The sequence below is a fragment of the Scleropages formosus genome, chromosome 9 (assembly GCF_900964775.1).
Source record: "Scleropages formosus chromosome 9, fSclFor1.1, whole genome shotgun sequence".
Lineage (NCBI taxonomy): Eukaryota > Metazoa > Chordata > Actinopteri > Osteoglossiformes > Osteoglossidae > Scleropages > Scleropages formosus.
In genome coordinates, this window is record NC_041814.1 from 32,372,877 (window position 1) to 32,399,173 (window position 26,297).

The 26,297-nt window shown below is 56.6% G+C and overlaps 2 protein-coding genes across 13 annotated transcripts in view; one reads left to right on the forward strand and one right to left on the reverse strand.

Moving 5' to 3' along the window:
* Positions 1-1,342: 1,342 nt before the first annotated feature.
* fip1l1a (FIP1 like 1a (S. cerevisiae)) lies at positions 1,343-13,593 on the forward strand. 10 transcript variants are annotated; one of them, XM_029254533.1, is made up of 18 exons: positions 1,343-1,857; positions 2,867-2,964; positions 3,854-3,908; positions 5,389-5,446; positions 5,627-5,733; positions 5,850-5,911; positions 6,007-6,117; positions 6,222-6,352; positions 6,446-6,555; positions 7,356-7,418; positions 9,028-9,127; positions 9,289-9,445; positions 10,151-10,177; positions 10,638-10,692; positions 11,492-11,547; positions 12,009-12,228; positions 12,754-12,897; positions 13,171-13,593. In XM_029254533.1, exons 1-18 carry the CDS (start codon positions 1,625-1,627, stop codon positions 13,313-13,315), a joined length of 1,932 nt encoding a protein of 643 aa, XP_029110366.1. In that variant the 5' UTR covers positions 1,343-1,624; the 3' UTR covers positions 13,316-13,593. The 10 variants fall into 10 exon arrangements, with proteins under 10 accessions (XP_029110366.1, XP_029110367.1, XP_029110364.1 ...); XM_029254531.1 differs by having other exon boundaries at positions 1,346-1,857; positions 13,168-13,588; XM_029254532.1 differs by having other exon boundaries at positions 1,346-1,857; positions 5,630-5,733; positions 13,168-13,587.
* A 749-nt stretch (positions 13,594-14,342) lies between these two features.
* Positions 14,343-26,297, reverse strand: part of lnx1 (ligand of numb-protein X 1) — a 21,679-nt gene continuing 9,724 nt past the window's right edge. For all 3 annotated transcript variants that reach the window (XM_029254867.1, XM_029254868.1, XM_029254869.1), the window contains 9 exons: positions 20,837-21,084; positions 20,372-20,527; positions 20,069-20,277; positions 19,595-19,966; positions 18,243-18,377; positions 17,178-17,355; positions 16,750-16,966; positions 15,124-15,282; positions 14,343-15,044 (listed from right to left, as the gene is read on the reverse strand). In XM_029254867.1, the coding sequence (XP_029110700.1) occupies positions 14,909-15,044; positions 15,124-15,282; positions 16,750-16,966; positions 17,178-17,355; positions 18,243-18,377; positions 19,595-19,966; positions 20,069-20,277; positions 20,372-20,527; positions 20,837-21,084 (1,810 nt within the window). In that variant the 3' untranslated portion in view covers positions 14,343-14,908. The remainder of the gene's footprint in view (positions 15,045-15,123; positions 15,283-16,749; positions 16,967-17,177; positions 17,356-18,242; positions 18,378-19,594; positions 19,967-20,068; positions 20,278-20,371; positions 20,528-20,836; positions 21,085-26,297) is intronic.

Here is a 26,297-nt window from a genome sequence, read left to right on the forward strand (position 1 = left end):
CATATATACAAACTCTAACTGAACTACCTGCGCGATCTTGCACATTACATGCACTGTTGCACACCCTATTGCACTGCATCTTATGTCGCACAAATTTTTATAATTAGATATTTATATATTTTGGTCTTACATATGCATAACTATACTGTATATATATATATATGTTTTTTCTTCAGATTTTAGTTATTTGTCCTTCTAGATTGTTATGTCGGACAGCTGTATAAAAGCATTTCACCACACGTCGTACTGTGTACAGCTGTGTATGTGACAAATAAAACTTGAATTTGAAAAAATCTGAATTTGGTCCTGCTCTCCTGTCCACTCTTGAGGACACCCCTGTCCCTCAGCGGGGCGGCGGATGAGCAGGCTGTCCTGCAGAGAGCTCCAGAGACCGAGCTGTCCGGATCCCATCACCACACCAACGTCGAACCCTTGACCCCTTCCGTCTCTCCGCTCCCTCGGTAGCGGACTCCTCACGCTCTCTGTCTGCTAGGTGACCGAGTCCTTGTCCCCCCAGGACGGGCGAGTACGTCGTTCCAGCTGTCAGATACCGGTCCAGGGACGGCAGTCCAACGGCAACGCGGACCTCGTCCGAAGGAAACCTGGCGCCGTTTCCCCCTGTCCCCCGCAGCGCAGGACGCTCTTTACCTGCGTTTGCCTTTTCTCTCTCTCGGTGGGTGAAACTCAGCAGTGGGACACAGGAGGAGCTCGGTGTGAAACTCACCCCCCCCCCCCAACACCGCGCCCTTACTGTGGCTGTGCCAGGCAGCCCGGTGCCACCAGGTGCCGGTTCTCCGGCGAGGGAGGAAGGCCCGTGAGCTCCAGCATGTCCACCTGCACGTCGCTGCGGTGCCCAGGCAGCGGCGGAAGGGCGGACAGGATCTTCTCCACCAAGCTGTCGCCATGGTGAGCAACCGCACCTGGCAGCGAAGGAGAAGAGAGAGTCACTCACTCACACACACACACACACACACACAAAGAAGGCTGAGAGAGCGAGTCCACTCGACTCGCACTCCCGCTGTCTCCCCCAGCCCGGCTCTACTCTCGCACACCTGCCAGGTCCAGGCTCCGGTCCACCAGCAGCACGGTGGCGGTGCCCGGCGGCGGCGCGCTCCTCGACCTGCTGCTGCCGCCGCTGGCCGCCTTCCTGCGGCTCCTGGCCCGGCATCCGGCCTCGAGCTCGGCGGCGATCAGGCGGCTCGTGGGGCCCACGGCGAAACACTCCTCCCGCAATTCCGCCGCCTCCAGCAGCGCGTCCAGCTCGGCCGCGGCCGCCTTGAGCAGCACGCGCAGCTCGGGCGACGGAGAGCGCGCGTCCCGCGGCAGCGGCGGGGGGAGGAGCCGCGCGAGCGCCGGCGCGAGCAGCAGCAGCAGGCGCGGCGCGACGGGCGCCAGCAGCAGCAGCGGCACGTGCGCCACCTCGGCCGCGCAGCTCGCGCCGCCCATCCACTCGCGCAGCTGCTCTTCGAAGCGTTCGAATGGCGGACGGCAGCCGCCGCCGCCGCCGCCGCCGCCTTCCAGCTCGGGATTCGCACCGTCAGCCGGGGGCCGCGGCGAGGAGGTGCGCGTCGCAGCGCTAAGCACCACGCAGTGTCGGAAGCGGCTGAGCGACACGACGTCCCGGATGACGTCGGCCGTGCGGCCCGCGAGCGACGCGCTCACGAGGAACACGGCCTTGGGCTCGTCCTCGGCGCCGGACTCGAAGCTGGAGAAGCGCCTCACGCTGCGCGCTCCAGCCTCCAGCAGGCTCGCGGCGCCCCGGTTCCAGTGGAGGCTCTCGGCGCAGAGCTCGTCGATGAACACAGCCGCGCCGCTCACCCTGGACAGCGCCTCGTCCCACTTGAGACTCGGCAGACGGTACACTCGCTCCGCCGTCATCATGGTCCGCGGCAACTCAAACACAAACACGCACACACGCGCCAGTCGCGGCGAGATGACGTAGATGTGACGTGGCGCCTGGCGTCGCGAGCGAGGCCCCCGACATCGAACGGAACGTCGAGTGCGTGGAGGTTGTGGTCGGACGGGTATGTGAGGTCAGGGCGGCGTTTAGCAAGCAGGCAGACCGCCGAACTCCCGAACTGACGGGCTAGTAGAGCTCTAGTGAGCCGAGGGCTATTCCGTGTCTATATTATTGTTTCACGCCTTCGTTCTACGTGCAGAGGGATAATGATTAATGCCGGACGCTCACGCTGCCTCAGGCGGCTGAGGCGCAGAACTGGAGAAATGCTAAACGCTTCAGGATACTGCCGAAGTGAAGCCAATAACGAACACCTAACGTTTTTCTAATGGTAGTTTTGTAATGAAGTGTGTTTATTTCTGACACCAAACCGAATTTTTTTTTTTTTTTAATTGAACAAATCATACCAAACCCAAATGCACAGACAGCCGCTGCATAACGAGCACTTCCCGTGTCACCCTAAGCAGGGCTTCACTAGCCAATAGAGGACCGTTTCTGGCTTTAGACAGCGAGGGCGGGGATTCTCTTTGGCCAATAGGAGAGCACCTCTTGAGTCATGCGAAGAAGGGGGCTTTTCGCTGGCCAATAACGGAGCACTTCCCGGGTCATATTGGTAGTATTTCGATTTCCGGGTCGAAGGTGATACGACGATGCCGCTGTAGAGACGCGCGCTTGTGTGTAGTTTCTTATTCACTATTGTTTAGTGTCGTTTCTCAACATTTAGCGATTCGGTGTTTGTGTACCTTGCTGCGTGAGAACGCGGTCATGTGTAACGTATCACTGGTGTTTCTCAGAGCAGAAGTGCGTCCTGTGGCTGTTTAGCACGACGCGGCTTAATTCCGGCTGTAGTCGCGTTTCTTAGCTGAAGCGCGTGTTCTTTTTTCTCTCCTGCCTTCTCTCTCTGTGCAGCAGTCAGTGCAGCCAGGCCGCGATGTCAGCAGAAGAGGCGGAGAGGACTACTACCGATGTGAGCGCCGGGGACGATGAGGAGGAGTGGCTCTATGGAGGTGAGGGATATGATGATCATGATGCAGCTCTCGCAGCCCCCCCTCCCCGATCTCCCACGAATTCAGAATGGTTCACGTTGTCCCTGATTAGATATTCCTTCACGGGAGGTTGGGGCAGAGGAGAGGTTAGTTAGTGAGAGTGAGCTCACTGTGATCATGTTACTACATCATCATCATCATCATCATCATGTGGTGGAATGATCTCCCCCTCTCACTCATAACTGCTGAAACTCTGTCTACAAAGGGTCTTTTCCACATTAACTTTGCCCATTATCTTTCAAGCTCATGTATGGTTTAAATGTTCTTGCGCTGTAACTTATGATCATCCCCAGATAAGCCGCCTTTACACAGCCACTGCTCCTGTTTTGTATGTAAATGTTTGTGTACTTTTTTTTATTTAAAAAAAAAAAAAACTGTAGGAAAGTTATCAGGAATTGTCTGTCCTGAGTTTTATGCACCTTCTCGTGTGATGAACGTCACTGTATAAAGTGGAAAAAAACAAACTAGGTATACTTAAGAATCACATGTCTGCAACTCTGTCTCTCTTTCTCCTAATGTAATGTACAAATTGTATTTTCTCCACAGTGAGGTACAGCTCAGAGAAAAGCATCTGTTAAATGAATAAATGTAATGTAAATGTTATCATCGCAGTCATGGGTCGGAGAGCTGCCTGCTGAAACTAAGCTCTTGCTGGACTACTTCTCTTCCTGTGGTGGAACAAGTTGTGGCTGCAGCGTCTCTCCTGTAGCTCCATACATCACCTGTGAACCAGTGTTGTTGTGTGTGTTGTTGCTGTGTGTCTCATTCTGCAGCACCAGTCTTGTCTCTGTATGTCAGCAGTCTCTACTGCGCCAGTGAGCAGTGGTGCTTGTGTGTCTCTTTCTGACAGATGAAAATGAGAGCAAGCAGGAGGGAGAGGAGATGGAGGCATCTGTTACTGCCAGGTGAGCCCACCACACCTGCCTCTCCCTCTCTGCTCCCCTACCCTTCTCTAGTCATTCAGTCTACTGTCTGCATTGCCTGGATTGGTGTGACGTTGTTTTACTCTTGATCATGTAGAAAACGTTCTTTGAGAGCAACCTGTTGCTCGGGCATCTCCCACATGAGCGCTCCAAAATCAAAACCCCACGCTTCTTGATTTTGGCTGAATTTTGGTGGAATGAGTGCCCACCCTCGCTCAGAAGTTCTAAATCCGTCTCAACTCTCACAAGGAGTAACACATCTTCTGGTTCAACTTATCTTCTGATCTTCTACCTACTCCATAAAATTTCAGTACATTATGCAGTGTAAAACACTTCTGTTCTCTCTCACTTCTACATCCAGCTACTGGTGTGCTGTGCACCACTACACAGGATTCTGTTGGACTAGTTGACTGTACTGAGATTGTTGCCTGTCTGGATCTGTGTCTGTGCTGTTGATACTTTTTGTCAAAGTAGTTTACAACTGAAGAGTAAACAGGAGCATCTGCTAAATGATTAAGTGTACACGCATGTGTAATCTGGATGTCTTCAGAAACGTAGCAAGTTTTCTGCTCCTAGTCTCAGGATGCAACCTGCTGTCGTGCTCCTCTGTGTGTTTTTTTTTGTTGTGAGCACCTCATGAACACATCTGGCTCTTTCATGGAGTAAGCACGCGCAGAGCGGCTCAGCACAAATGGAACCGCAAACGACCATGTAGCTAGAGACCAGCCTTTGTTATGTACGAAAGGCACTGTGGTAGGAGGGTGGCCACAGACAGGTCACTCTGGTCTCGTAGCCACTTCTGAGTACATTCCATGCTGATAAAACAACTGGTTTTGTGTGAGGAGGATGCCTTCTGGGATATGGCATCAGCCAGGATAGATAATGAGTGACTATGCTCTAGCTGCTTTGAGTGATAGTTAATTTTGATAGGGTTACATTATTATTAGTAAGCTCGGAAGTTTTGTTTAGACTGTTGGTGCTGCATGTTACCTGTCAGATGTAGTTGGGCCCTTTCCTTACCGCTCAGCATGTCATCGTTTTGAAGTAGTCGCAGTACTCAACAGGAAACCTTTTATTAATCGTTGTTTAAGTGACACCTTTTGTCAGGGACAACTTGCAGTGTTTGTACGCTGAACTACGTACAACATCACGTGATTTGCCAATTTTACTTTTAGTACAGGATCAGTGTTTTTCACTAATTTCCAACTGCAGGAGCTTTAATCTGTACGTCACTTGCTGCCCTTCACATGTCGTCAGACGTACCACAAAAAGGGACAGCGCTCGTACCCTTCAGACTGGACTGGGCTGTGACCCACTGAGCCTTATGAGCTCACCTGCCACACACCAACCAGGCTGGTTAACGTGCACTTGGGTTAACTACTTCAGTAACTTGTCTGGTAATGACATGACATGTCCTGTGTTGTACTTTCAAATAGTTGCTTTCACATTGCTGTTTCCACAGTGCCTTGGCTCCACCCCCTGAGGAAGAGGAGGCTGCTGGGAACGGTGTGGCCAGTCAGGTGTGCTGTCAGGGTGTGGGTTTGGGTGGTCGGTAGACTTGTTCAGCCAGAAGAGCTCCATGATTTTGAGGAGTTGGACTGCCAAGGCTACACTCTAGTGTAGTGACCGGACGTAGAGTGTGCTGTCCTGAGCGTGTGTGTGTGTGTGTTAATGTACTTGAGTAAATCTGAATGTCTCAGCAGCCTGCTGCAGAAGAGGAGGACAGCAATAGCGACAGTGATGATGACGATGATGACGATGTCCGTGTTACCATTGGCGATATAAAGACTGGGGCCCCGCAGTATGGGTGAGTCCCGTGAGAGCGGGGCACATGGTTGCGAACTCAACGTGTATTGGGGGGGTGGGGAATGCTGCACTGTGCTGCATTGTGCCACTGAGGTCATCTCTGGATCTTCCGTTTAGGGCATACGGAGCAGCGCCTGTGAACCTTAACATAAAGACCAGCGGGCGACCGTACGTGCCAGGTAGGACGCTGAGCTCTGCACCCTCGTCACCAAGCGCAGGGGTTTGGCCATGGGTTTGAGCTTTCTGCCCGCTCACACCTGCTGTCATCCTGCAGCTGGCACCAAGCCAAAGGGCATAGACCTGGATGCCCCTGGCAGCATCAATGGCATCCCTGTACTTGAAGTGGACATGGAGTCCTTCGAGGAGAAGCCCTGGAGGAAGCCGGGTGAGGCCCTTGTGTGTGTGTGTGTGTGTGTGTGTGTGTGTGCGCGCGCATGTGGCTGGCTCTCCTGCTCAGGGTGGTTTTCTGACCTCTCCGTGCTCCCGCAGGAGCTGACCTTTCGGACTATTTCAACTACGGCTTCAACGAGGACACCTGGAAGGCCTACTGTGAGAAGCAGAAGAGGCTGCGCATGGGGCTGGACGTCATGACGCTGGCATCAGCCACAAGTAAAATCATGGTAAATACGGCAGCTGCACAGTTCGCGCTGGTGACTGCTGAGGCGAGTAGGAGGAGCCTGCTGATACAGGGCTTTTAATTGCCCATGCTATAGGTGCAGCAGGGCCGCACGGGCAACAGCGAGAGGGAGTCTGCTCTGAGCACCCCCAAGGTGGATTTTGCCTCCCCCGGCAGTGTGTACAAGGCAGCAGCGCCCACCACCAGGTCAGTGGTCATGTGTTGCAAACGGGCTGTGCCAGGTCCCTGGGTTGGTCCCATCTCTATTGTGTGCGTGCGAGCATGTGTGAGTGTGTGTGTGCACACATGGTAATTTTTTTGCTCTGGATTTGTAGACATCGGTGTTTCCAGCAGCTTTGTCTCGTTGCTATGTGGCACTCGTGGTCTGCCCTCAGTGCTGTGCTCCTCTTCCTGCGTATGCTCTCTGTGTTGGTGACCCTGTGTGAGCTGTGTGCCATTGAGCCACACCTGGAAGCTCAGAAACAGCTTCTCTTGGCATGTGTACACACCCGAGCATTCCTCTGTGACGCGCGCATCGTTGCGGTCGTGCTGTGTTGGGGAAACGCTGCACTAGTGCAACACAAGAGCAAGTTAAGCGTGTCTGAGCTAAACCCATAGATTACAGGAGGTGACCGCTGGTGACCGGTAGCTGCCCCATGACCTTGAACACAAAGGCTGCTTTTAGAGTCTCGTGCTCTGCACATGGCTCCTTAGTGCTAAGGAACCATACCCTGAATTACCATGGTGTGCTGTGAGTCCTGACTCTGCCCCCTTCCTCAGTGGTGGTGGAGGTCAAGGAACTGATCAGTCCTGCTGTCAGAGCCATGTCGCTCAGCAGTAAACGCATAGTGCTTTCTCTCTTGCTTGCTCGCTCGCTCTCTCTCCTCTTCGGGTTGTTGTTGTTGTTCTTGTTGCTGTGACTCTCCCATCCCCCTGGGCGCAGTGTACTGCCTCACCTCTCTCTGTGCTGTGACTTGCTGTGACTTCCTGTCCCCGTGCGCCTCCAGGATCTCCCCTCCCCAGTGGCCTGGTGGCCCCATGCAGGACTCCTCCTCCTCCTCCTTCTACACGTAAGTGTGCATGGCCTAACACACATGACTCTCGCATGGCCTGCCGCTGCTATGTGTCGCGAGCACTTGCGTGACGTGTCCTGCCCTGTGATATGTACTTGTGTGGCGTGGTGTGGCATGGGCTGGACTGTAGGGCTGCATGTGGTTTGTCATTTTGGTGTCGTGTGCCAACGGCAGAGGATCCATCTACCGCGTGTATGCGGTGTGTGTGAGCACTCGTGTGGCCGTGCCTGCCACCTCGTGTCCGGTGGGCCTGTGCAGTGATTGAACCCAGCAGCTGGAGGAGGCAGCAAAGCTCATCTAGGACTGTAGTGTGAAAGACTGTAGCTGTGCAGTATTTTCTCAGTTTACACACCCATCATTGCCTTTCAAGTGCCCCTGCCCCAGCTCCTGGGCTCAGGTTTGGGTTCAGGTTAGTCTGTAGTCCTTCTGGTTCTGTGGCAACAGTGTCTTGCAGCGAGACACGGCTCTGGCTGAGTTCCAGGTAAACGTGTGGAAGAAGCTGTGCTCTGTACCGTGGTGTTCGTGGTAACAATGAGTTGTCTGTCTTGGGCAAAGAGTGTTTACCACATTGTACTACAGTATTATAATAGAACAGGGGGTGATGTGATGATAGTGTGCAGAGCACAGCACTTATTCTTTGCACACACTCATGGCAGGGACTTGTGACACACTCAGCTCTCCATGGGGCTTCTTAAGCTCCTCTAGTCAACATAGCTTAATTTCTGCAAAGTTAACGTGTGACTGTGTGTTTTGTCATGTGGGGCTGGGAGTGGGGGTGTGTTCACTCTTTGTTTGTAAATAAGGCAAAGGGACTGAGGCTACGTGGCTCTGCTCTGCATGCCCGCGGGTGGTCTGGGGCCTGGGTGTAGCTCCTTCACTGCTTGTGTTTGCTTTAGCACTGTAGGTGGATCCCAGATACCTTTTGGGTCTTGGTGGCGCGCGCGCGTGCGTGCGTGCGTGGGGTGAGGGGCTCTTTGACTACCTCTTGGTGGGATGCCTCTCTGAACGCGACTCTCTCTAAATGTTTGGTCTTGAATGCCTTTGCACCCCCAGCTGTCGTTGGCCTTGAGCTCTCTGACAACTCACTGAGTGTTTCCACCCCCTGAACCATATGCGCCACTCCTCTCTGTCGCCCCAGTGTACGCGCATCACTATTGATACTGCCAGGGAAGTGGGGATGTGCAGTGTCCAAGGAGTGGGCGTCACTGCATCACAGCTGTACGGATCAGTGGGGAAAGACCGCCTCGGTCCATTCTGCTGGGAAGGGCGAAATGTGGCCACGCGCCTGCGCTGCCGCCTCCTTCCTCTGTCCCTTGCGTTAGCAAGCGGCACGTTGCGGATCTGCAGCACGTGAGGATTCTGAGGCTTTTTGGATTAAGGCCTGGTGACAGAAGTGGGTTAGTGTCCTGCTTCTGTGTGGTGCTGTGATACAGACACACTGAACAGCCAGTGGCTGACCGAGAAGTGGAGCAATAAGCAGTTTGTGTGTGTGTGTGTGTGTGTGTGTGTGTGTGTGTGTGTGTGTGTGTGTGAGAGAGAGAGAGAGAGAGAGAGAGAGAGAGAGAGAGAGAGAGAGAGACCCCTGTAAATGACTCTGTACCCACAGGAAGAACTCTGGCACCATTGATGTCATTGGAGGACAGACAGCTACCATCAGTCGCGTAGAGGGACGCCGCCGCCACAATGTGGATGGCAACAACATCCAGGTGTGTGCGTGTGCGGGGGCTGTGGCAGTGCCACAGTGTGGTGAGAGGTGTGTGAGGAGTGGTGTGATGCATTTGCTTCAGGGAAACGCTCACTTTTGGCCAAGACCAGACAGTGCTTGCCGCATGTGATCATTCAAACCCGCTGTCGTCATGTGTTCCAGGTGATCTCGGAACACCCGTCCTCTGACGCTGAGCCCACGCCTGCCAAGATGCCCCCCTTCTTCCCCCCTGGGCCTATCCCTCCCAACATCCCCCCGCCTCCCTTCTTGCCTCCACCTCCCAATGTGAGCTCCGCTCCTCCGCTTATTCCCCCACCAAGTAAGTGACACACACACACACACACACACACACACACACACACAAAGTTAATCATCAGCACTTGTTAATCATCAGCAGTGGATTAGCAATGCCTGGTGCCAGTTGTTTGTCGGTTCAGGGCCCAGGCTGCCTCACACTGGGCCAGGGAGGTGGGGTCAGCCTCATGGCTTTGTGGGCAGGGCTGGGGGTGGTCCTAAAGCCGGTTATGCCTTGTGGTCCTGCAGACCAGTGTAGGCCATGTGGCTCAGCATGTCCAGATGTGCTCCTCTGCCAGCTGTGGGGCTGCACTGCTTCAAAGGGCCCCACATATTCTCCAGTGGGCTGGAGACGTGCCAGGATGGCTCTCTCGCGCTCTCTCTCCCTCCCTCTCGCTTGCTTTCCCTCTCTTGCTTTCTTGCTCTCCCCCTCTCTTTTTGTCTCTCTCGCTCACCTTCTCTCCACTGTGCTGCTGTACCATTCTGTCTCCCTTTGAAGTTCTACTTTCTTCACTTCCTTTTGTGCTCCACATGTGAGGGGTAAAAATAGTGCATCTTTTGGGCATCGGGACACATGCGGTGCAGTCTGGCCCCTGAGGGAGGGTCCCACGCGCAATGCACTCTGGGTCATGGGGTCAGTACTTCATATGTCACACAGCTGCGGTGTTGCATGACTTCACAGATGCTGCTTCCTGGCTGATTTCTCGTTTTGTTTGTGTGTCTCCTACAGGGATACCCATCACCGTCCCGCCACCCGGTAAGCAGGAACAAGCCAAAGCGGTCAGGTGCAGGTGGATACCTGGAGAGAGTGGGCCGATTCCACCCTCCGTTCTGTGTTCTGCCTGCAAGTCTCACAAATGTGCCGTGTCTGCCCTTCCTGTTTCGTGCTGACACTGAGCACCCCTTGGGCGCACCAATCAGGTCTCAGTGTGACTGCAAGTGTGTTCACGTGACCATGTCCCCATACTGCTGTCAGTGTGAGTGTGAGAGAGTGGTTGGGGCGGAGCGCAGTGTGTTTCCCAGTGTTTATGTCTGGGAGCGCTGGCGCCTTGTGTGTTGGTCAGGAGCGGAACCGGTGAGTTTCGGTGTGCTAATTCTCTCGCTCGCTCGCTCTCGCTCTTTACGAGTCGTCTTTACTGCTTCGCCCCTCAACCTCCCCCTTGTCTTTGGGTGGTGTGGTGCACTGTAGTTAATTCACTGATGCTCTGGTGTTGCAGGTTTCCCTCCCCCTCCTGGCCCACCGCCTCCTTCTCTGATCCCCACCTTGGACAGGTAAGTCAGGGCAGTGCTTGCATGTGCACGCGCACATACACACACACGTACACATTGCTGCATGACATTTGACCTCAGTCTAGTTGGGATCTGTGCTCTTGGGTGTTTGTGTGAACCGGGTCCGCGTGCCTCTTTCTGCTGGATCATGAAACTGGAACACTCGCTTCCTCCCTCCCCTGCATGTGCAAAGCAAGAAGTCATGAGAGTCTGGAGTACAGACACACGGAACAAACGGAAGGGCGGGGGGGCGAGTGAGGGTCCAAATGGCTGGACTGATAGCGGTCTCCGTGCTCCCTGCTCCGGTCTATGGGAGGTTTGCATCGACTCATCGTTCCTCAGGCCAGTTCCAGAGTCACAGCGCCTGTGTGGCCACGTTCTCTGTTCACGGGCTGTCTGCCTCTTTCCTCTTCAGCCGTGTGCCTGCGATCAAACTGCACTTGTTTGTGTTCCCTCCAGCTCCAGTGAAATCTGACTGCTGGTTACAAACCCCCTTCCTTCTCCTGTTGTTCTCCCTTTGTTCCCCCTATCTGTGCTTGATCACACACCTATGCGGTGGGGTGTGTGTTTGGACCAGCTGTAACGCACCTGCAGTGGGGAAGTGTTCAATTGGAACAGCTTTGCTCCCAGAATCCACTGACCTCCATATGGACCGGAAGTCTCCCTGCACCCCTTGATCGGTGCCTTGGCTGTCTTTTACGATTACGTGGTGTGCGGTGGGCAGGGTACGCGCGTTTCATAAAGCCCCTGGGGTCTCTCAGGCTCTGTGCACACACGCTAATGCTGTTCCCTCTGTTCCCAGCGCACACTCGGGAGGTTACGACAGCCGCCAGGTGCCCACATACACCTTCTCCGCAGGTAGGTGATGATATGGCCTCTGGTGTTTCGGGGGGTGGGGGGTGCATGCATCGGTGAGGGTTTCAGGGGTCGCTGTCGATGGGCCCTTTTTTCTTGTGCCAGTTTGGGTACAAGCACTTAATGGCCTGCACCTGGATCACGTGTGGTCGTTAGCTGCACTGCTGAGCACAGCCTGCAGGGGGGGGTGCCCTCAAACAGTCCTGCGTGTGTCTGTATGTACGTACGTACGTGCGTGTGTGTGTTGAGCTGTCTGCGTTTCCCCCCCGTCCGTCTGTCCTGAACATGCCGTTCCAAGAGCCCCTCTGTGGGTTTTGTTCAAGTTTCCCAAGCTTTCAACTTGTTTCTTCACTTCTCTTTCTGTCGGACCACCGCTCAGCTTCCCAGGAAGCTGTGAGCAATTTTAAGCAGTTGATTTGCCTGTGTTGCCTACGCCACGCTGATCTGTGGCCTATCCCACTCAGGAGGATTCCCGCCCCTAGCGAGTGCCGTGTCCACGTGGCCCGGTGTCGTGGACAGCGCCAAGCAGTGGGACTACTATTCGCGGCGCGACAAAGAGCGTGAGCGCGACAAAGAGCGCGACAGGCCCCGTGAGAGAGTTCACGAGCGCGAACGGGACCGAGATCGGGAGCGTGAGCGGGACCGGGAGCGTGAGCACAGCCCCTCAACGCCCGCCTACAACAGGTGAGTCCTTTTAGCCCACAGGTTTGTTTGTGTGTGTGTGTGTGTGTGTGTGTGTGTGTGTGTGTGTGTGTGTGAGAGAGAGAGACAGACATGGCTCGTTGCGGATGGGCATTTATCTGGCTGCGTGTGTTTAGTCTTGCCCACTTCCCGTGTTTCCCAATACTTTGTCGTGTATGTGTGTGTTCCAGCTGCCCCCCTCACACTCATCCGTTCACTTGTGGTGATCAATATTTCACAGAGAGCTTCACTCTTCCTTCCCCCCCACTTCATCTTCTGTTGCAAGACACACATGTCCAGCTCATGGCACCCAACTCATACATGAAGCTTGTCAGTCTTGGAAGGGCTCTTCTGTTTGGTGGTGCCTCAGTGGGTGTGGCCAGGCAGGCACACGAGCACCTTGTGTACCCATCCTGTGTCGAACCCAGGACTGAGGAGTGCCCGTGGCAAGTAACGGGCTGAGGTGATGAGCCAGCGAGAGTGACTGAGGTCTCTTCTCTCTCTCTCTGTGCGTGCGTGTGCGTGCAGCGATGAGGAGCGCTACCGATACCGTGAGTACAGTGAGCGTGGTTACGAGCGCCACAGAGACCGGTCCAGTCGGGAGAAGGAGGAGCGGCATCGAGAGAGACGCCACCGCGACAAAGAGGAAGGGCGACACAAGTCTTCGCGCAGGTAGGAAAGGCGTGGCCCCCCCCCCATCCCTGGTGCAACAGCTGCATTCTTTGTCAGTCATTTCACTCCTGTTAATGCTTCACACAGCTTCCTTTTCTGAGCAGAAACACGCAGCTGCTCAGAGCTGTGTGTGTGTGTGTGTGTGTGTGTGTGTGTGTGTGTGTGTGTGTGTGTGTGTTTCGGGGGCACAGCAAGCATGCGCGTGCCCTCCTGGTGGATGTGAGGGAGCCGGTCACGTGACACATCGTTTGCATTGCTCCGCCTCCACAGCAGCAGCAGGAGGCGACATGACAGCGAGGAGGGCGACGCCCATCGGCGCCACAAGCACAAGAAGTCCAAGAGGAGCAAGGAGGGCAAGGAGGCCAGCGAGGAGAACTCGGCCGAGCAGGAGAACCAGGACGGCGGCGCTGCGGAGTGAGCCGAGCGCCGCCCTGTCACCCCGACCCTGCACCCTACGGCCCTCTGCAGGAAATCAGTTAGCAGGATGTTTCTAATTTAGTCGCAAATTTCCTCATTTGTCTCAATTCCTGCTGTTTTTTTTTTTTCTTTATTCATTTTCCACAAGACCTCCGTGAATGGTGTTTGTTTGAATAAAAAAATCTTTTGATAAATGAATTTCCCTAACTGTGTGACTCTTTCACTGGCATGAGGAGGTCCTGTGTGTACCGTGCGTGCATCTCTTACTGCTGCTGTGTCTGTATGAACATTAAATCTCATTTACACGTATTCGTCTGCAAGACGCTTTTCTCCGCAGTGCCGTACAACTCCAAGTAAAGAAAAGTCTTCAGCAGCAGATAAAGACCTTTAGACACATGCAGAAGACTAGGGACACACACCACCATGGTGCTGGTTCACATCCCTCCAGTAGCTCCTGTAGATGTGACCTCCAAACAGCAAATACATGGATGATCATAGCAGATGGTATTGGACTCATTGATGGAGCAGTCAGGAGATGAGGAGAGAAGTGGCTTTCAAAGAGATGGGTTCGAGCCCTTTCTGCAATGAGGGAGGGATTCAGCAACCAGGCGGGACACGGAGCTCATTTCACCACAGCACTGACAGGACTGAGAAATGACCTTTGGTTTTCAGACCCCCAGCGAGTGGGAATGCGATTAATTGAAACATGAATTCAGTTCTCTTACTCGTGGAAACTGCGGGGGAGGGAATAGTGTACTTGATTCTCATGCTCGTTGAGATGCCGTAAACTTGAGGTAAGCGGTCAAAACGAGCTCCTTTAATGTGGAGGATGGAGATGTTTCCCGGTGACTCGTTGGGCGGCTGCTTGTCCCCGTTGGAGGAGCTTTTGTGTGCAGTCGATTGGTGAGAGGAGCCTCTAGGAAGTGCAACCCCCCCACCCCCAGTAAGGATGTGTGGCCCCGCCCTCATAGATGGCAGTGAGACAGGAAGCAGTCCTTTCAAAGAGCTTTATTGATTATTTACCCAAAGGTGCCACGAGACGTGTCACACAGGCGGAAGCAGGTAAAACGGCCCAGCAGCTCGGCCCTTGACTTCCCTCGCAAGGTACGAAATGAGTAAGGCCTCCTTAGTCCTCTCCTCGTCTGCACGCGTTCTGAACATGGTGACGTGTGTGTGTTCGTGTCATTATATATATATATGTATATATGTATGTACACTGTATATTTAAACAGATTTTTTTAATGCGCTTTGAAAAATTGACAGCATCAGAACAAAATCCACACAAGTCTACTTGGCAAAGTGTCCAACAGAGGGGAAGAGAAACCACTCTGAGTTCGAACGGAGAGCCGTTGCTCAAAGGCCATCGTAGAAGAAGAAGAAGAAGAAGAAGCACAAGTCCTCGAACCCGGACGCTGAGACACCGACAGTGACAGTGAAATAACGCAAGTCCATTCGAAAGCGTTTAATAACTGACAGATAACTAATGCAATTGGCAAGTGTGCCTCTCCACCCTGCAGCCTCCCGTGGGGCGGAAAGGGGGCGGGGCATCTGCGGACACGGACCGAAGAGCGAGGCGTCCGTCAGCAGCGCCGCTCTACAGCAGACTCCCCGGCCAGGACACGATGGTGAGCGTGACCCTCCCTCGCAGCTCCTTGAGGAGGCGCACCAGCATGGCGTGGGTCATGCCCCACGTGCTCTGCCCGTTCACCTCGAGCAGGATGTCCCCGCACCTGGAAACACACACGCGTACATATAGGGGGCGCTCTCTAGAGCTCAATGCAGGGGCAACGTGGTGAGAGGTCACCGTACCGGATCCTGCCGTCGTTGTACGCTGGGGTTCCCTCCACGATGGACCTGATGAAGAACGACTGGTTGCAGTTGACCTCGTCGTGACCTCCGACGATGCTGAAGCCGAGGCTCCCCGAGGTGCTCCTGCGCAGGACGATGTCTTTGCAGCAGGACAGGTGTCTGCAGAAGGTGCGGGACGGGGACACGACCGTGTGGACCGTGAGCACGCCTGAGCCCTGATCCCTGAGCCGACACGGCGGGGGAGGGGCTTCCTCACTGGTTTGTTCGTTGGCGCTCTCCAGTGCATCACTGAGCACACGGCTGTAGGACCCATGGATTTGTGTCCAGGTGTTGGAGTCGGACGACCGTGCATCTCACTGAGTTGTAGCTGCACGCCGCCCCAGGTCCCTCCCCCAGACGCGGTAAAAATGACCACACTCTATAAATGGGTGAGTGAGTGTAACGCAGTGGACAGACAGGACAGCGTAAACGGTCCCGTGAATGACACACGCACACACACACACACACACACACACACACACACACTTGCTGAAGCCGCTTGTCCCAAGCCTAACCCAGCAACACAGGGTGCAAGGCTGGAGGGGGAGGGGACGCACCCAGGACGGGATGCCAGTCCATCGCAGGGCACCCCAAGCGGGACTCGAACCCCAGAGCGGCCGGAGAGCGCGACCCGGTCAAACCCACTGTGCCACCGCACCCCTCCGCCACTAAATGACGGTTAATGAAAATCACTGAGAGAAGCAGCGTCTCACTGAAGCTCTTCCCATTGCCAGTGGTTCAACACTTGAAAAAGACTCATTTAAAGCAAAAACTGTACAGAGTTGTTTTCTTACCTCGTTCTCTTCTACTCTAGTAAACTTTGGAACGAGTTTTTTTACTCGACTACTTGTTTTTAAGGCAGTACTTTTAGCCGCGTCTTGGTTTGGACCACACTGCCCACTTACATTTATTATTTATCGGACACTTTTCCCCAAAGCAACTTCCAATGAACTCCCTGTAGTGTTACTATCAGGCCACACACCTTATTCACCGCGGTGACTTACGCTGCTAGATACACTACTTAGACTGGGTCACTCATCCATACATCAGTGAAACAGACTCTCTCTCTGTCTGTCACACTGTGGGGGGACCTGAACAGCATGTGTGTGGACTGTGGGAGGAAACCAGAGCACCCAGAGGAAACTCACACAGACTGAGTGGAGATTACACCCACGTCCTTCCTCACCATCCAGGTGCTGTGAGACAGCAGCGCTACTTGCTGTGCCACCGTGCCGCCCACTTCCAAGGGTGTCCTGAGGGGATGCTGTATCTGTAGCCCCAGAGTGTCACCGCAGTGCCACCCGCCCTCCCCCTTTGGGCTCTAGAGCAGTGGGACGAGCAGGAAATCGGCACTAATCCGTCTCAGGGAGACAATCACATCCCGGCAAACTCATGAGGAGGATAAGCCACGGCGGCCAAGGGATGAGCCGTAAACAGGGTCTCGGGGGGGTCTGGGTGAGGACAGCCGTGGGGCAGCATGGAGGGACGCTGTCAGTCAGGAAGGACACGAGAGCAGTCTGACAAAGGAAAGAGGAGGGGCGGAGAGAGAGGGAAAGAGCCGAAGAGGTGGTGGGGGGGCCGACTGACCTGGGCACCTGCAGCCAAGACACCCACAAGGGGGAGTAGTCGTCGTCGGGCGACGGCGGAGAGCCGTTGCCACTGGGTGGAGGGGGCACGTCCTCCGGGGGGCGCATCTCCAGCGCTCGCAGTACCACGGGGGACGAGGCGTTCTTCAGATTGGCCACGGCTTCGGCCCGAGTGACGCCCGTCAGGTCGAGCCCGTTCACGCCCAGCAGGATGTCCCCTGCGCGCACGCACACACACGCACACACACGCACACACACGCACTGTGAGCGCTTTGCTGTGCGACGCGCTCACGGTGAGTCTCTCTACCTCGGCTAGGCTCACACCGCAAGGAGCTCACGAACAAGTCGAGAGCGCGTGACCTCGGAACACGTCCTGCCTGTACCCTGGGTGGGTGGCGCAGGGACACGTGTGGGCCGGATGGCCGTTACCTTTGCGGATGGAGCGCTCCTGTCCCACGACGCCGTCAGGGTCCACGTTGGTGACGTACACAGGCAGGTCCCAGCCGCGGCTTGCCATCCCCCCCGCCACCGTCATGCCCAGCGAGTCGTGCGGCTCCTTCATCAACGTCACCGTCTTCTCGTAGCAGGCCGGCTTCTGGCAGGTGTCCTGCAGGGAGGTGACAGCGAGCGCTGTCCTCAGAGGAGGAATGGTGTGTGTGTGTGTGTGTGTGGAGCAGCACCCTACACCGCAGTGTTCACACCACAAAGTGACGCAGCTGAGCACATCTGGCAGGCCTGACCCACTTTCACATCACACTGGCTCCTCCTGACAAGTCGTGTGTGTGTGTGTGTGTGTGTGTGTGTGTGTGTGTGTGTGAAACTCGATGGGATGTCCCAGTTGGTTGACGTCGCATAGTGGGCTGAGGGTCAGAAGGGTCTCCAGGTGGATGTTGGTCTCTCAGGAGCTCGTGTGCATTTTGGTCACTTGTTGGCTGCAGACCGAGTAAACAAACTGTACAACAGTTTCTATGGTTACGGCTGCTGGGGAGCTACAGTATTTGAGCTCCACTGTGGGAGATGTGAGAACCTCTCAGGGTGGCGGGTGGCTCTTCACCTGGCCCCCGCCCCTGCCCCCACCCCTGCCCCCACACCCGTGGTGGCAGCACTTGAGACCAGCGGAGCAGAAGGAGGAAGAGAAAGAGAGTAGTTCGCCAGGAGGCTCCGCCTTCTCCGCATAATGAGGTGGGGAGAACCCCACTGGGGCACTGAGGCAAGTGTTCCCCCCCTGCATATTCCTCGTGTTTTCTGGCTGAAATAAAGGGTGCCGGAAAGAGGCCCTGAACTCGTGCCGACACATGGGTGCGGGGGGTCCTCGTTTGAGGCCACACTAATTGCGCTCCAGATTATTCCATCATGAAAGGGAATATTCAGCATGAGTCGAGTTGAAAGGGAGAAAGAAAGATACTGCTTCCCCGCCCCTCCTCGGAGCAGCATGCTGGTGGGTGTGTGCGCGTGCGTGTGCGTTCGTGCGTGTGTTTGCTGTGCTCTGCTCACCAGCAGGCCTGGCTCTCTGTCCTCAGGAGAGTAGGGCGGAGGACCATCCAGGCTCCACGGTCCCTCCTGCAGGATGTCTGGGCTCTGCAGCCGCGTCTGCCGAGACACGATGAAGTGGACTTGCTCCTCGCTCGCCTGAAGAGCAGAGAGCAGCGGGTTCAGAACCAACAAGCCTGCGTAAACAAACCCGTCCCAACAGCTGCCAAGTGGCCCAGAAGGTTATCGAACCCTCGGCCCTCCGGAGAAGCAGGCAGCAGAACACCCGATTCGCTAGCGGGAGCAGCGATCCGCTCGCCTGTGGGTCATAAACGTGCCGACTACCCGTGAGGCATCTCCGTAACGCCCGGGGAAGGGGCCGCGTTCGAACCGCGTTGCGCCGTCAGCGGACGTTCCGAAGAGCGTCAGACCGTGGAAGAGGAATCGGGAGGAAGCGAAAAGAAAGCCAAACCGAAGTCCGATGAAAGTGAAGCGGAAGCCGCGATCAGGCGCATCGGCGCTGCCGCCAACGCCTTCATCCGCCGGCTGCGCTTTCGCAGCGAGACGCAGGTCCCGCTCGCCACCGATCGCGCTACAGGCCGCGAGGAGCTCTGGACACGCGTCTGCACCGCACCGCACCGCACCGCACCGCACCGCATGAGCGAAACGACGCGTAGAATCATTTCCATTTCCTTCTTGGCTCCACGTCTTCTGCTCCGTGGCTGAGATTTCGGTGGCCGAGGGGACGGGACCTCAGGTCCAGCCAACATCTTGAGGCAACAAAGAGAATTTGCTTCATCGCAGCCCACAAGAGAGCTGAGCAAACAGGAAGTGGGAAGAACTGTCTCCAGTCTTGACCAGAAAAAGACTAGATTCTCTACCACAGTAAACCAGAGTAAACCCACATCTACAACGGAGACTCAACCAGAGTAACCCAGAGTAAACCCACACCTACAACAGAGACTCAACCAGAGTAAACCAGAGTAAACCCACATCTACAACGGAGACTCAACCAGAGTAAACCAGAGTAAACCCACACCTACAACAGAGACTCAACCAGAGTAACCCAGAGTAAACCCACACCTACAACAGAGACTCAACCAGAGTAAACCAGAGTAAACCCACATCTACAACGGAGACTCAACCAGAGTAAACCAGAGTAAACCCACATCTACAACGGAGACTCAACCAGAGTAAACCACAGTAAACCCACATCTACAACGGAGACTCAACCAGAGTAAACCAGAGTAAACCCACACCTACAACAGAGACTCAACCAGAGTAAACCAGAGAAAAGCTGAGCTCTACAGCAAAACCGTGGTGCAGCAAACACTCGGCCGGGTTCTGAGCCCAGCGCCCCGTAACCGTCGGCTCACCTGGATGAGCAGCGCGGCGTGCTCCGGCGCGGCGTAGCGCAGGTCGTGGCCATTGATGGCGAGGATGCGGTCGTTGACGCGCAGGCGCCCATCGCGCGCCGCCACCCCGCCTTCGAGCAGGTGGAACACGAAGACTCCGTGATCATCCGGCCGCCGCACCAGCTTGATGCCCAGCTGCTCCGAGGGGCAGCTCTTGGTGAGCGCCACCTGCAGGCCGTCGTCGCGCAGCACCAGGCTTTCGGGCGGCGGGGGGTTCGAGCGGTACCGGTGCCGCTGCTCCCGCAGGACGGTGAGGCGCAGCAGCGCCCCCGCCTGGCGCAGCGTTGAAACAGCGTAGCAGTGCGGCACGTTGCTGATGTCGATGCCGTTCACCTGAGGGAGGAGAGGTGGGCGTGCGCGCCGCCGTCACGCTGCGGGCGAGTGCCATCTTTGCACACACACAGGCGCGCGCGCACACACACACGCAGCCCTGACCTTGAGGATCATGTCCCCCGGCAGAAGCCGGCCGTCCCGGGCGATGGCCCCCTCCCGGTAGATGTCCTGGATGAAAATGCGCACAAGCGGCGTCTCGTTGCCCCCGACGATGCTGATGGCCAGCGGCTCCGAAGGGTCGGGCCGGTTGATCTTGATGCTGGTGACCTCTCCATCAGGGATCAGGTGGTGCAGCTGAGGCAGGGGCAGCACTGCGGCGCGGTAGGTCAGAGGTCAGAGGTCAGGGTGTTGCTGTGCGTCAAGCCACCGTGTGTGCGCGTGCGAGACGCAGAGAGCTCCTCCCACCTTCTTGCGGCACACTCGCGTTGCGCGCGTTGTCTCTCTCCTCTGCGCTCTCGTTGGCCACCGCCGTGCCGCTCTTGGTCCTGCGCAGGACACTGAAGGCGCGGTTCAAACGGCGAAAGGACCGGCTGCGCACTGAGGAGCGGTCAAAGTTCCGAACTGCAGGAACGAGAGAGAGAGAGAGAGAGAGAGGGGGGGGGGGGCTTACGGTTACAGGTACCGTTATGGTTACGGTTCAAGTTATGGTCGGGGTCGACCTCTCCTGGATGCTCTGAGACTCATCTGCGTCAGCCTCAGCGATACCAACTGCTGGGGGCTTCGTAACAGCCAATCAGCAGCCCGCTCTGCCCCTGAGAAGGCTCCTCCCCTCAAACCCAGAGCTTCTTTCTGGGTGACATGGGGCACGTTGTGTGCTCCTACAGTGCTCACCGGGCAAACACACACACACACACACACACACACGCTCACTCTTCTTGGTGTTGCTGCGGGCGGCCAGGCTCGTGGTGCTCCCTGATTGGCTGTTGTCCTCGACGCTGGGGTCGAAGGCGGGGTTCACCAGGCCGGGGTCGTCGGACAGCAGGGCAACGTTGGCAGAGGGCGGCATCTCGGAGGGCAGCGTGGCCACCGTCAGCTCCGCCGTGCTGTCCGTGCAGTCGCCCTCCTGCGAGCGCCGCTTCCGGTCCCCCGACAGCCCGTAGTGGGAGGCTCCTTTGCACCTGAGGGCGACGGCATGGACCCGGTTAGCCACGCCCACCCACCCAGGACACGCCTCATTTGGCCACGCCACTCCCCCCCCCCCCCCCCCCCCATCGCCGCGCGGTTTGTTTATATCTGCGTGTACGTGTTCGCATCCGTGTTCTGTGTTCGTATCCGCAGGCTTTCAGCTATCGACCAGCACAGCCCCGATGTCCACGGGTCCCAACGACGGCAGTCCTCGCCGTGGAGGGAGGTGTGGGGGGTCTCCATGGTAACGGGATGACGCGTCATCTCCAAATCGGCAGCGCACGGGCCTCCTGCCTCCAGACCGCAAGGTGTGTGAGCGTGCGAGGTGTGTGTCGTATCGTAAGGAGCGCGGACTGTCACGCGCCAACGCACGCTGACGGGGGTAGTGCGTGTCCGCTCTGGCGGTTGTGTGCTGTTACAGTTATTCCAGAGTAAAAATATAGATTCCTAACAGAAATCAGAATCTGAATTTGTTTAGTGAGCTGCCCCCGCAAACACACACACACACACACACACACACACACACACACACTCGTGTTTACACATCATTCCAGGGACTTCACTTCTGTCCACACACTGCTGTCGAGCTTCACGTTCATGAGTCCAGTCGCGCTCGCATGGACCCAGCGAAGCTCATAACACACACACTGTTTCTGCTCTGGCTCTTTATGGAAAAGCTGAGTCACTATTTAAAAAAACCATGTTTTACCGCGGGGGAGTCCCACAGCCCGCACTATTCGCTGTTCGCTGCCCTTGTGGGGAACAGTTGGTCCTCCAAAGGTTAGAACAACAGACACACACGCGCGCACGCATCTCACACACACACACACACACACACACACACACACACACACACACACACACACAGCAAGGGAGGCTGAAGAAACCCGAGTCAGATGGTGACCAGTTGAAAAAACACACACTGTGGAAGATACAATCAGGGAAGCTTAAGTGGCTGAGAATTTTCTAGAAAGGATGGAGAAAAAAGAAGCAGTAAAATTTTGAGGGACCCACAGCGCACACGTGGAGACATTTCAGTCCAGCGCTTCCGTCCTCTGGTCTCCACCGTGTGTACTCACGCTGTACCAACAGCGGGTCGCTGCCATCGCAGCCATCGCTTCCCTTCGCAGCTCCCTCTCCCTGCCAACCGGCGCACAAAACACCCCCGAGGGGCTGCTTGACTGACGTTGCATCGCCATGGCAACCGTGGAGCTGGGCGCTTGACGGGGGCGGCGAGGTTGACTCATTTCTGCCCGGAGTTACAGGTCAGACGACTTCAGAACCGTTCAGTCGGCCATTTGGTCGGCCGCCCTCATTCCTCAGAGCAGAACGCACCGCCATTGTGGCTCAACGCGCTTCCAGACGTGGCTGAGCGCAGTCGGTACTGCGGAGCCGCACCGCCATCGCGGCTCATAGGTGATGTGATGCAAATTTAAGAAGCTGTTAGGGGGTCAGGAGAGAAATTGCTCTGAAAGCAGAGTTTTTGAGACCCTTCCTGAATGCTGTATGGACTCAGCAGTTACGAGGGACAGAGGAACCTCATGTCACCACATCAGGGACAAAACTGAGAACCTACAGGCTTTCAGGTTTGCAGCCCTTGTGAGTGAAGCGACCAGGCGTGCAGAGGCGGAGAAGCACGGAGCTGTCGCTGGGGCGTAGGGAGCGTTCGAGTCCTGCAGGTATCGGCGAACGGATCCATCGACGGTCTTCATTGCTGTACCCGGTGCTCGGCTACAGGAAGCCGGCAGAGATCCGGCAGCAACAGCTGGTGTCCGGCGTCCTCGGCGCAGCCGGGACACAGCGTGTAAGCGTGCGCAGCCGGAGCGGGACAACGCACCGGTGAGACGTGACCGGAACACGGTGCCCGAAACACCTCGACCGGGACGCGAACGCTTGGAAACGGTTTTAGCAAAGAGGGCGGAGAAGGAGTCCCGGTCGTGGAACGTTCCCGGCCGAGGATGCGTTCGCGGCAGAGCAGACGACACGAACCACTGTACAGCACGGACTTAGGGAAAAGGTGCGAGAGAGTCATTCGTGGAAGCGACTCATCGTGCGGCCAGAAGTACAGACGAGTGCAGAATCATACTGAGCTCCAGAGGGCGACCAGCCGGAGCCTGGATCCGGCTCGGTCCACGCCTTAGCCACGGACTGCCTCCCGCGCGCTCCGCGTCCCCTGACCTTCTTCTCATCGGCTTGCCGGTTACTGGTACGTTTCCTTGAGTCGTCCCGAGCAGCGCGGAGAGCTTCGCCGTCTTACCCACGTTCGCACCTTCCTCGGCGCCGCCTCCTTGCTCCGAGACGCGGATAATGGAGCGCAATCAGCTTAGCGCCTGGGATCACGCTGACGGCGCCCGCTTAGCCTCCGCGCTGCCTTCAAAGTGCTTAACTTGAAATGAGAGCAGCACAGTCAGGTGTGTGTGTGTGTGTGTATTCAGGCTCCGCATATGGCTGTTAAGGTTAGCGCTTAGGGGCTGGAGGTTAGCGGTTAGTGTTAGGGGTTAGGGTTAGGGTTAGGGTTAGGGTTAGGGTGACTCTTCCCCCTCATGATGCTGCTCTTTGCACTCCACGGTGACTCTTTGGCCTGATGAACTTCCATCAAGAGCGCACAGTCGGCGCTGAAGAGCCTCTTCTCCTGAGGTTCTCATTACAGCTCACACGTAATCTCCAGGGCTCATCATCCAAGCCATCTGATCTGAGAAGATTAAACACAACATCCCCTTCCTGTCGCAACATCTTCGCAGGGGTTGTCTCAACATCTTGCGGCGGCTCTCCTCCTCCCCAAGCAAAACAGTAATTACCCACGATTCACTGGGAGAGGCTCTCTGAAGACGGGCTGAGGAGAGGCGGGCAACGCGGGCCTCGCTAAACCTCTGGAGAGTCTCCAATCCTCTTTGGAAAGAGTGGATTATCCTCTTACACCCAAATATTGCTTTTCTGTCACCAAGCAGACAGAAACGAGGGTGCCACCCCCCCACCCCCCGACGCAACACGGTCCGGCAAGAAAACGGGACCCCGGTCCGCTCTCTGCAGGGCCCTAACTGCGGGGCCCCAGGTTCGAGACCCAGTGTGAGGCCACGCCCTCCGGAGAAGCGCCTGGTCCCCCGAGTGGCTTCGCTCCACTGCGGCGTGGCGAGATACACGGCGACGGGCTCCACTGTCCTATTATTGGCCCATAATTCCTTTTTCCTCTTTGAACATCCTTCCTCCCCGCAGCCTTCTCCTCGTTCGTTCGTTCGTTCTCCTCCTGCGGGATTAACTGCACCGAGGATTAAGCACAGACAGCGGAGCTCTCAAATGCGAACGGCAAAATCCCTCATCTTGTCATTCGTATTCCGAAAGCCAGAAAAGCTCCGCCGACTCCGGGTTCGACTCGCCGCTCCGCTCCTCCGGTCTGGGAGGAGGCCTTTCGACCGGCTGGGTCGCTAGGGGTCGCGTGGGTGGGGTCTCGCAGGGTGCGTGTGGCCTCAGCCGCATCCTTCCAGCTTGTTCTCAGCAGGCACCCCTGGGTATGCTGACACAGCAGACCCGTGGGTGTGGCTTAATTGGGGCTGGGGGAGGGGGGCAGACACCCTGACGGAGACGCGTCTCTGCCTCCAGAAGCGGCAACCGGCCGTTCCGAGACACCCCTGATTTACAGCTTTCTTCTCACGAGGAGCAAACGAGGAGGAAACGCGGAGCGGCGCGGCGTGCCCTGGCCTGCAGTCCCAGGGGCTTGTGGGATGCCCGTGGGTCGCCGCCGCGCCGTTGCCGCTCAGTGACTCTACCCAGACGCAGACGCAGACGCGGAGGAGAGAGGCACCGTTCCGGCCAGCAGCCGCTGCAGTCACCTGCTCCTGGACAGGACGTAATGGACCCTGACACGAGAGTGCGGTTCCGACGGCCCCGCGGCGCCACCGCGTCCCTCCGGCCCAGTCGCACGCCTCTTTGCGCTCCTCTCCAGCTCCCGGTCGGGCTGCCGAGGCCCCCGAGCTGCGCTGGCGCGTCATTCGTCATCGTGAACCGAGACCCTTCGGCGGCCTCGAGGAGAGAAGACGGGTCCTCGGCAGGGAAGGCGGCCCGGGCGCGAGGGGAGGAGTCAGCTGGCTCCAATCTCAGCTCACACGCGGTACTCGGCCCGATACCGAACCAGTTAGTGCTGTGTGTGCGTGTGCGTGTGTCATCTTGGGCGCTGCAGTGCTTTAGGTGAATAATAGATGAGTGCAGTTCAGTGCACTGCGCACCGCTGTCAGGCTTTGTGGTGCTTTCAGTGCTTTCAAGTGCTGCTCTCTCCACTTTGCCCCTTTACTTATTCACACACTCGCTTCCCTATTCACACACTCACGTGTTTCCGCCGCACCGGTCCGTCCGCACTCTTGCACGCGCAACCGGTGACGCCACCAGAGCCCAGAGAGGGACACGCTCCTCCGCAGGCGCTGACCCCGAACAGCGTGCCGGACGCAGACGGTGTGCGTGTCCATTCGGAGACGCCGTTTACACAGGACGGCCCTCCTTCTGAAGGCAACGGCACCTGAACGCTGATCGCGACCCGGTCGATCCCACAGCAGAGCTCCGAGTCAGATAAAGAGTCTTTTATCACTGCTCTGTGTGTGTGTGTGATTCTCGCTCCTCTTCAGAAGTAGGTTACGCTCACACTGAGCGCTGCAGGACGGAGCTGTTGATCGGAAGAGGGCCTTTGTGTGAGAATAAGGTCACCGCGACAACACTGCGCAGTCTTGAGGCCCGAGTGACGCTGCTGTGCCCTGGGTGCGAGAGCGGAATGAACGGAAACACCGGGTACCACGAGGCCAAACAGAACTTTACCCAAACCACCATCTCCTGGTACCCGCGACCGAGCACACGCACCGGATGGCGCGTCATGGCGCACCGGCACGGCGCCTGGACGGCGACTCCTGGCGAAGGCCACTGCTGCCTGGGACCCGGGACACTGCAGTGCCAACTGAAGCGCTGAGCACAGCTGCGGGCAAACCTGAGCTCCGGGCTGCAGGGGACAGGAGGATTCTGTGTGTGTGTGTGTGTAAGAGACCTCTTCCTCCTACTGGCCTCCGTGTCTACATTCCCTGTGGGATGTGGGGCTAAAGACTTCACAGTGGGGTCTAAAGATGCGTGGCCTTCAGTAATGGGTTCGAGGTCTGCAGATCCTCCTCCACGTTACATCAGGGCCCAGTGCTGACAGCCACGGCGCGCGAAACACGAGCGGCTGGAAGGG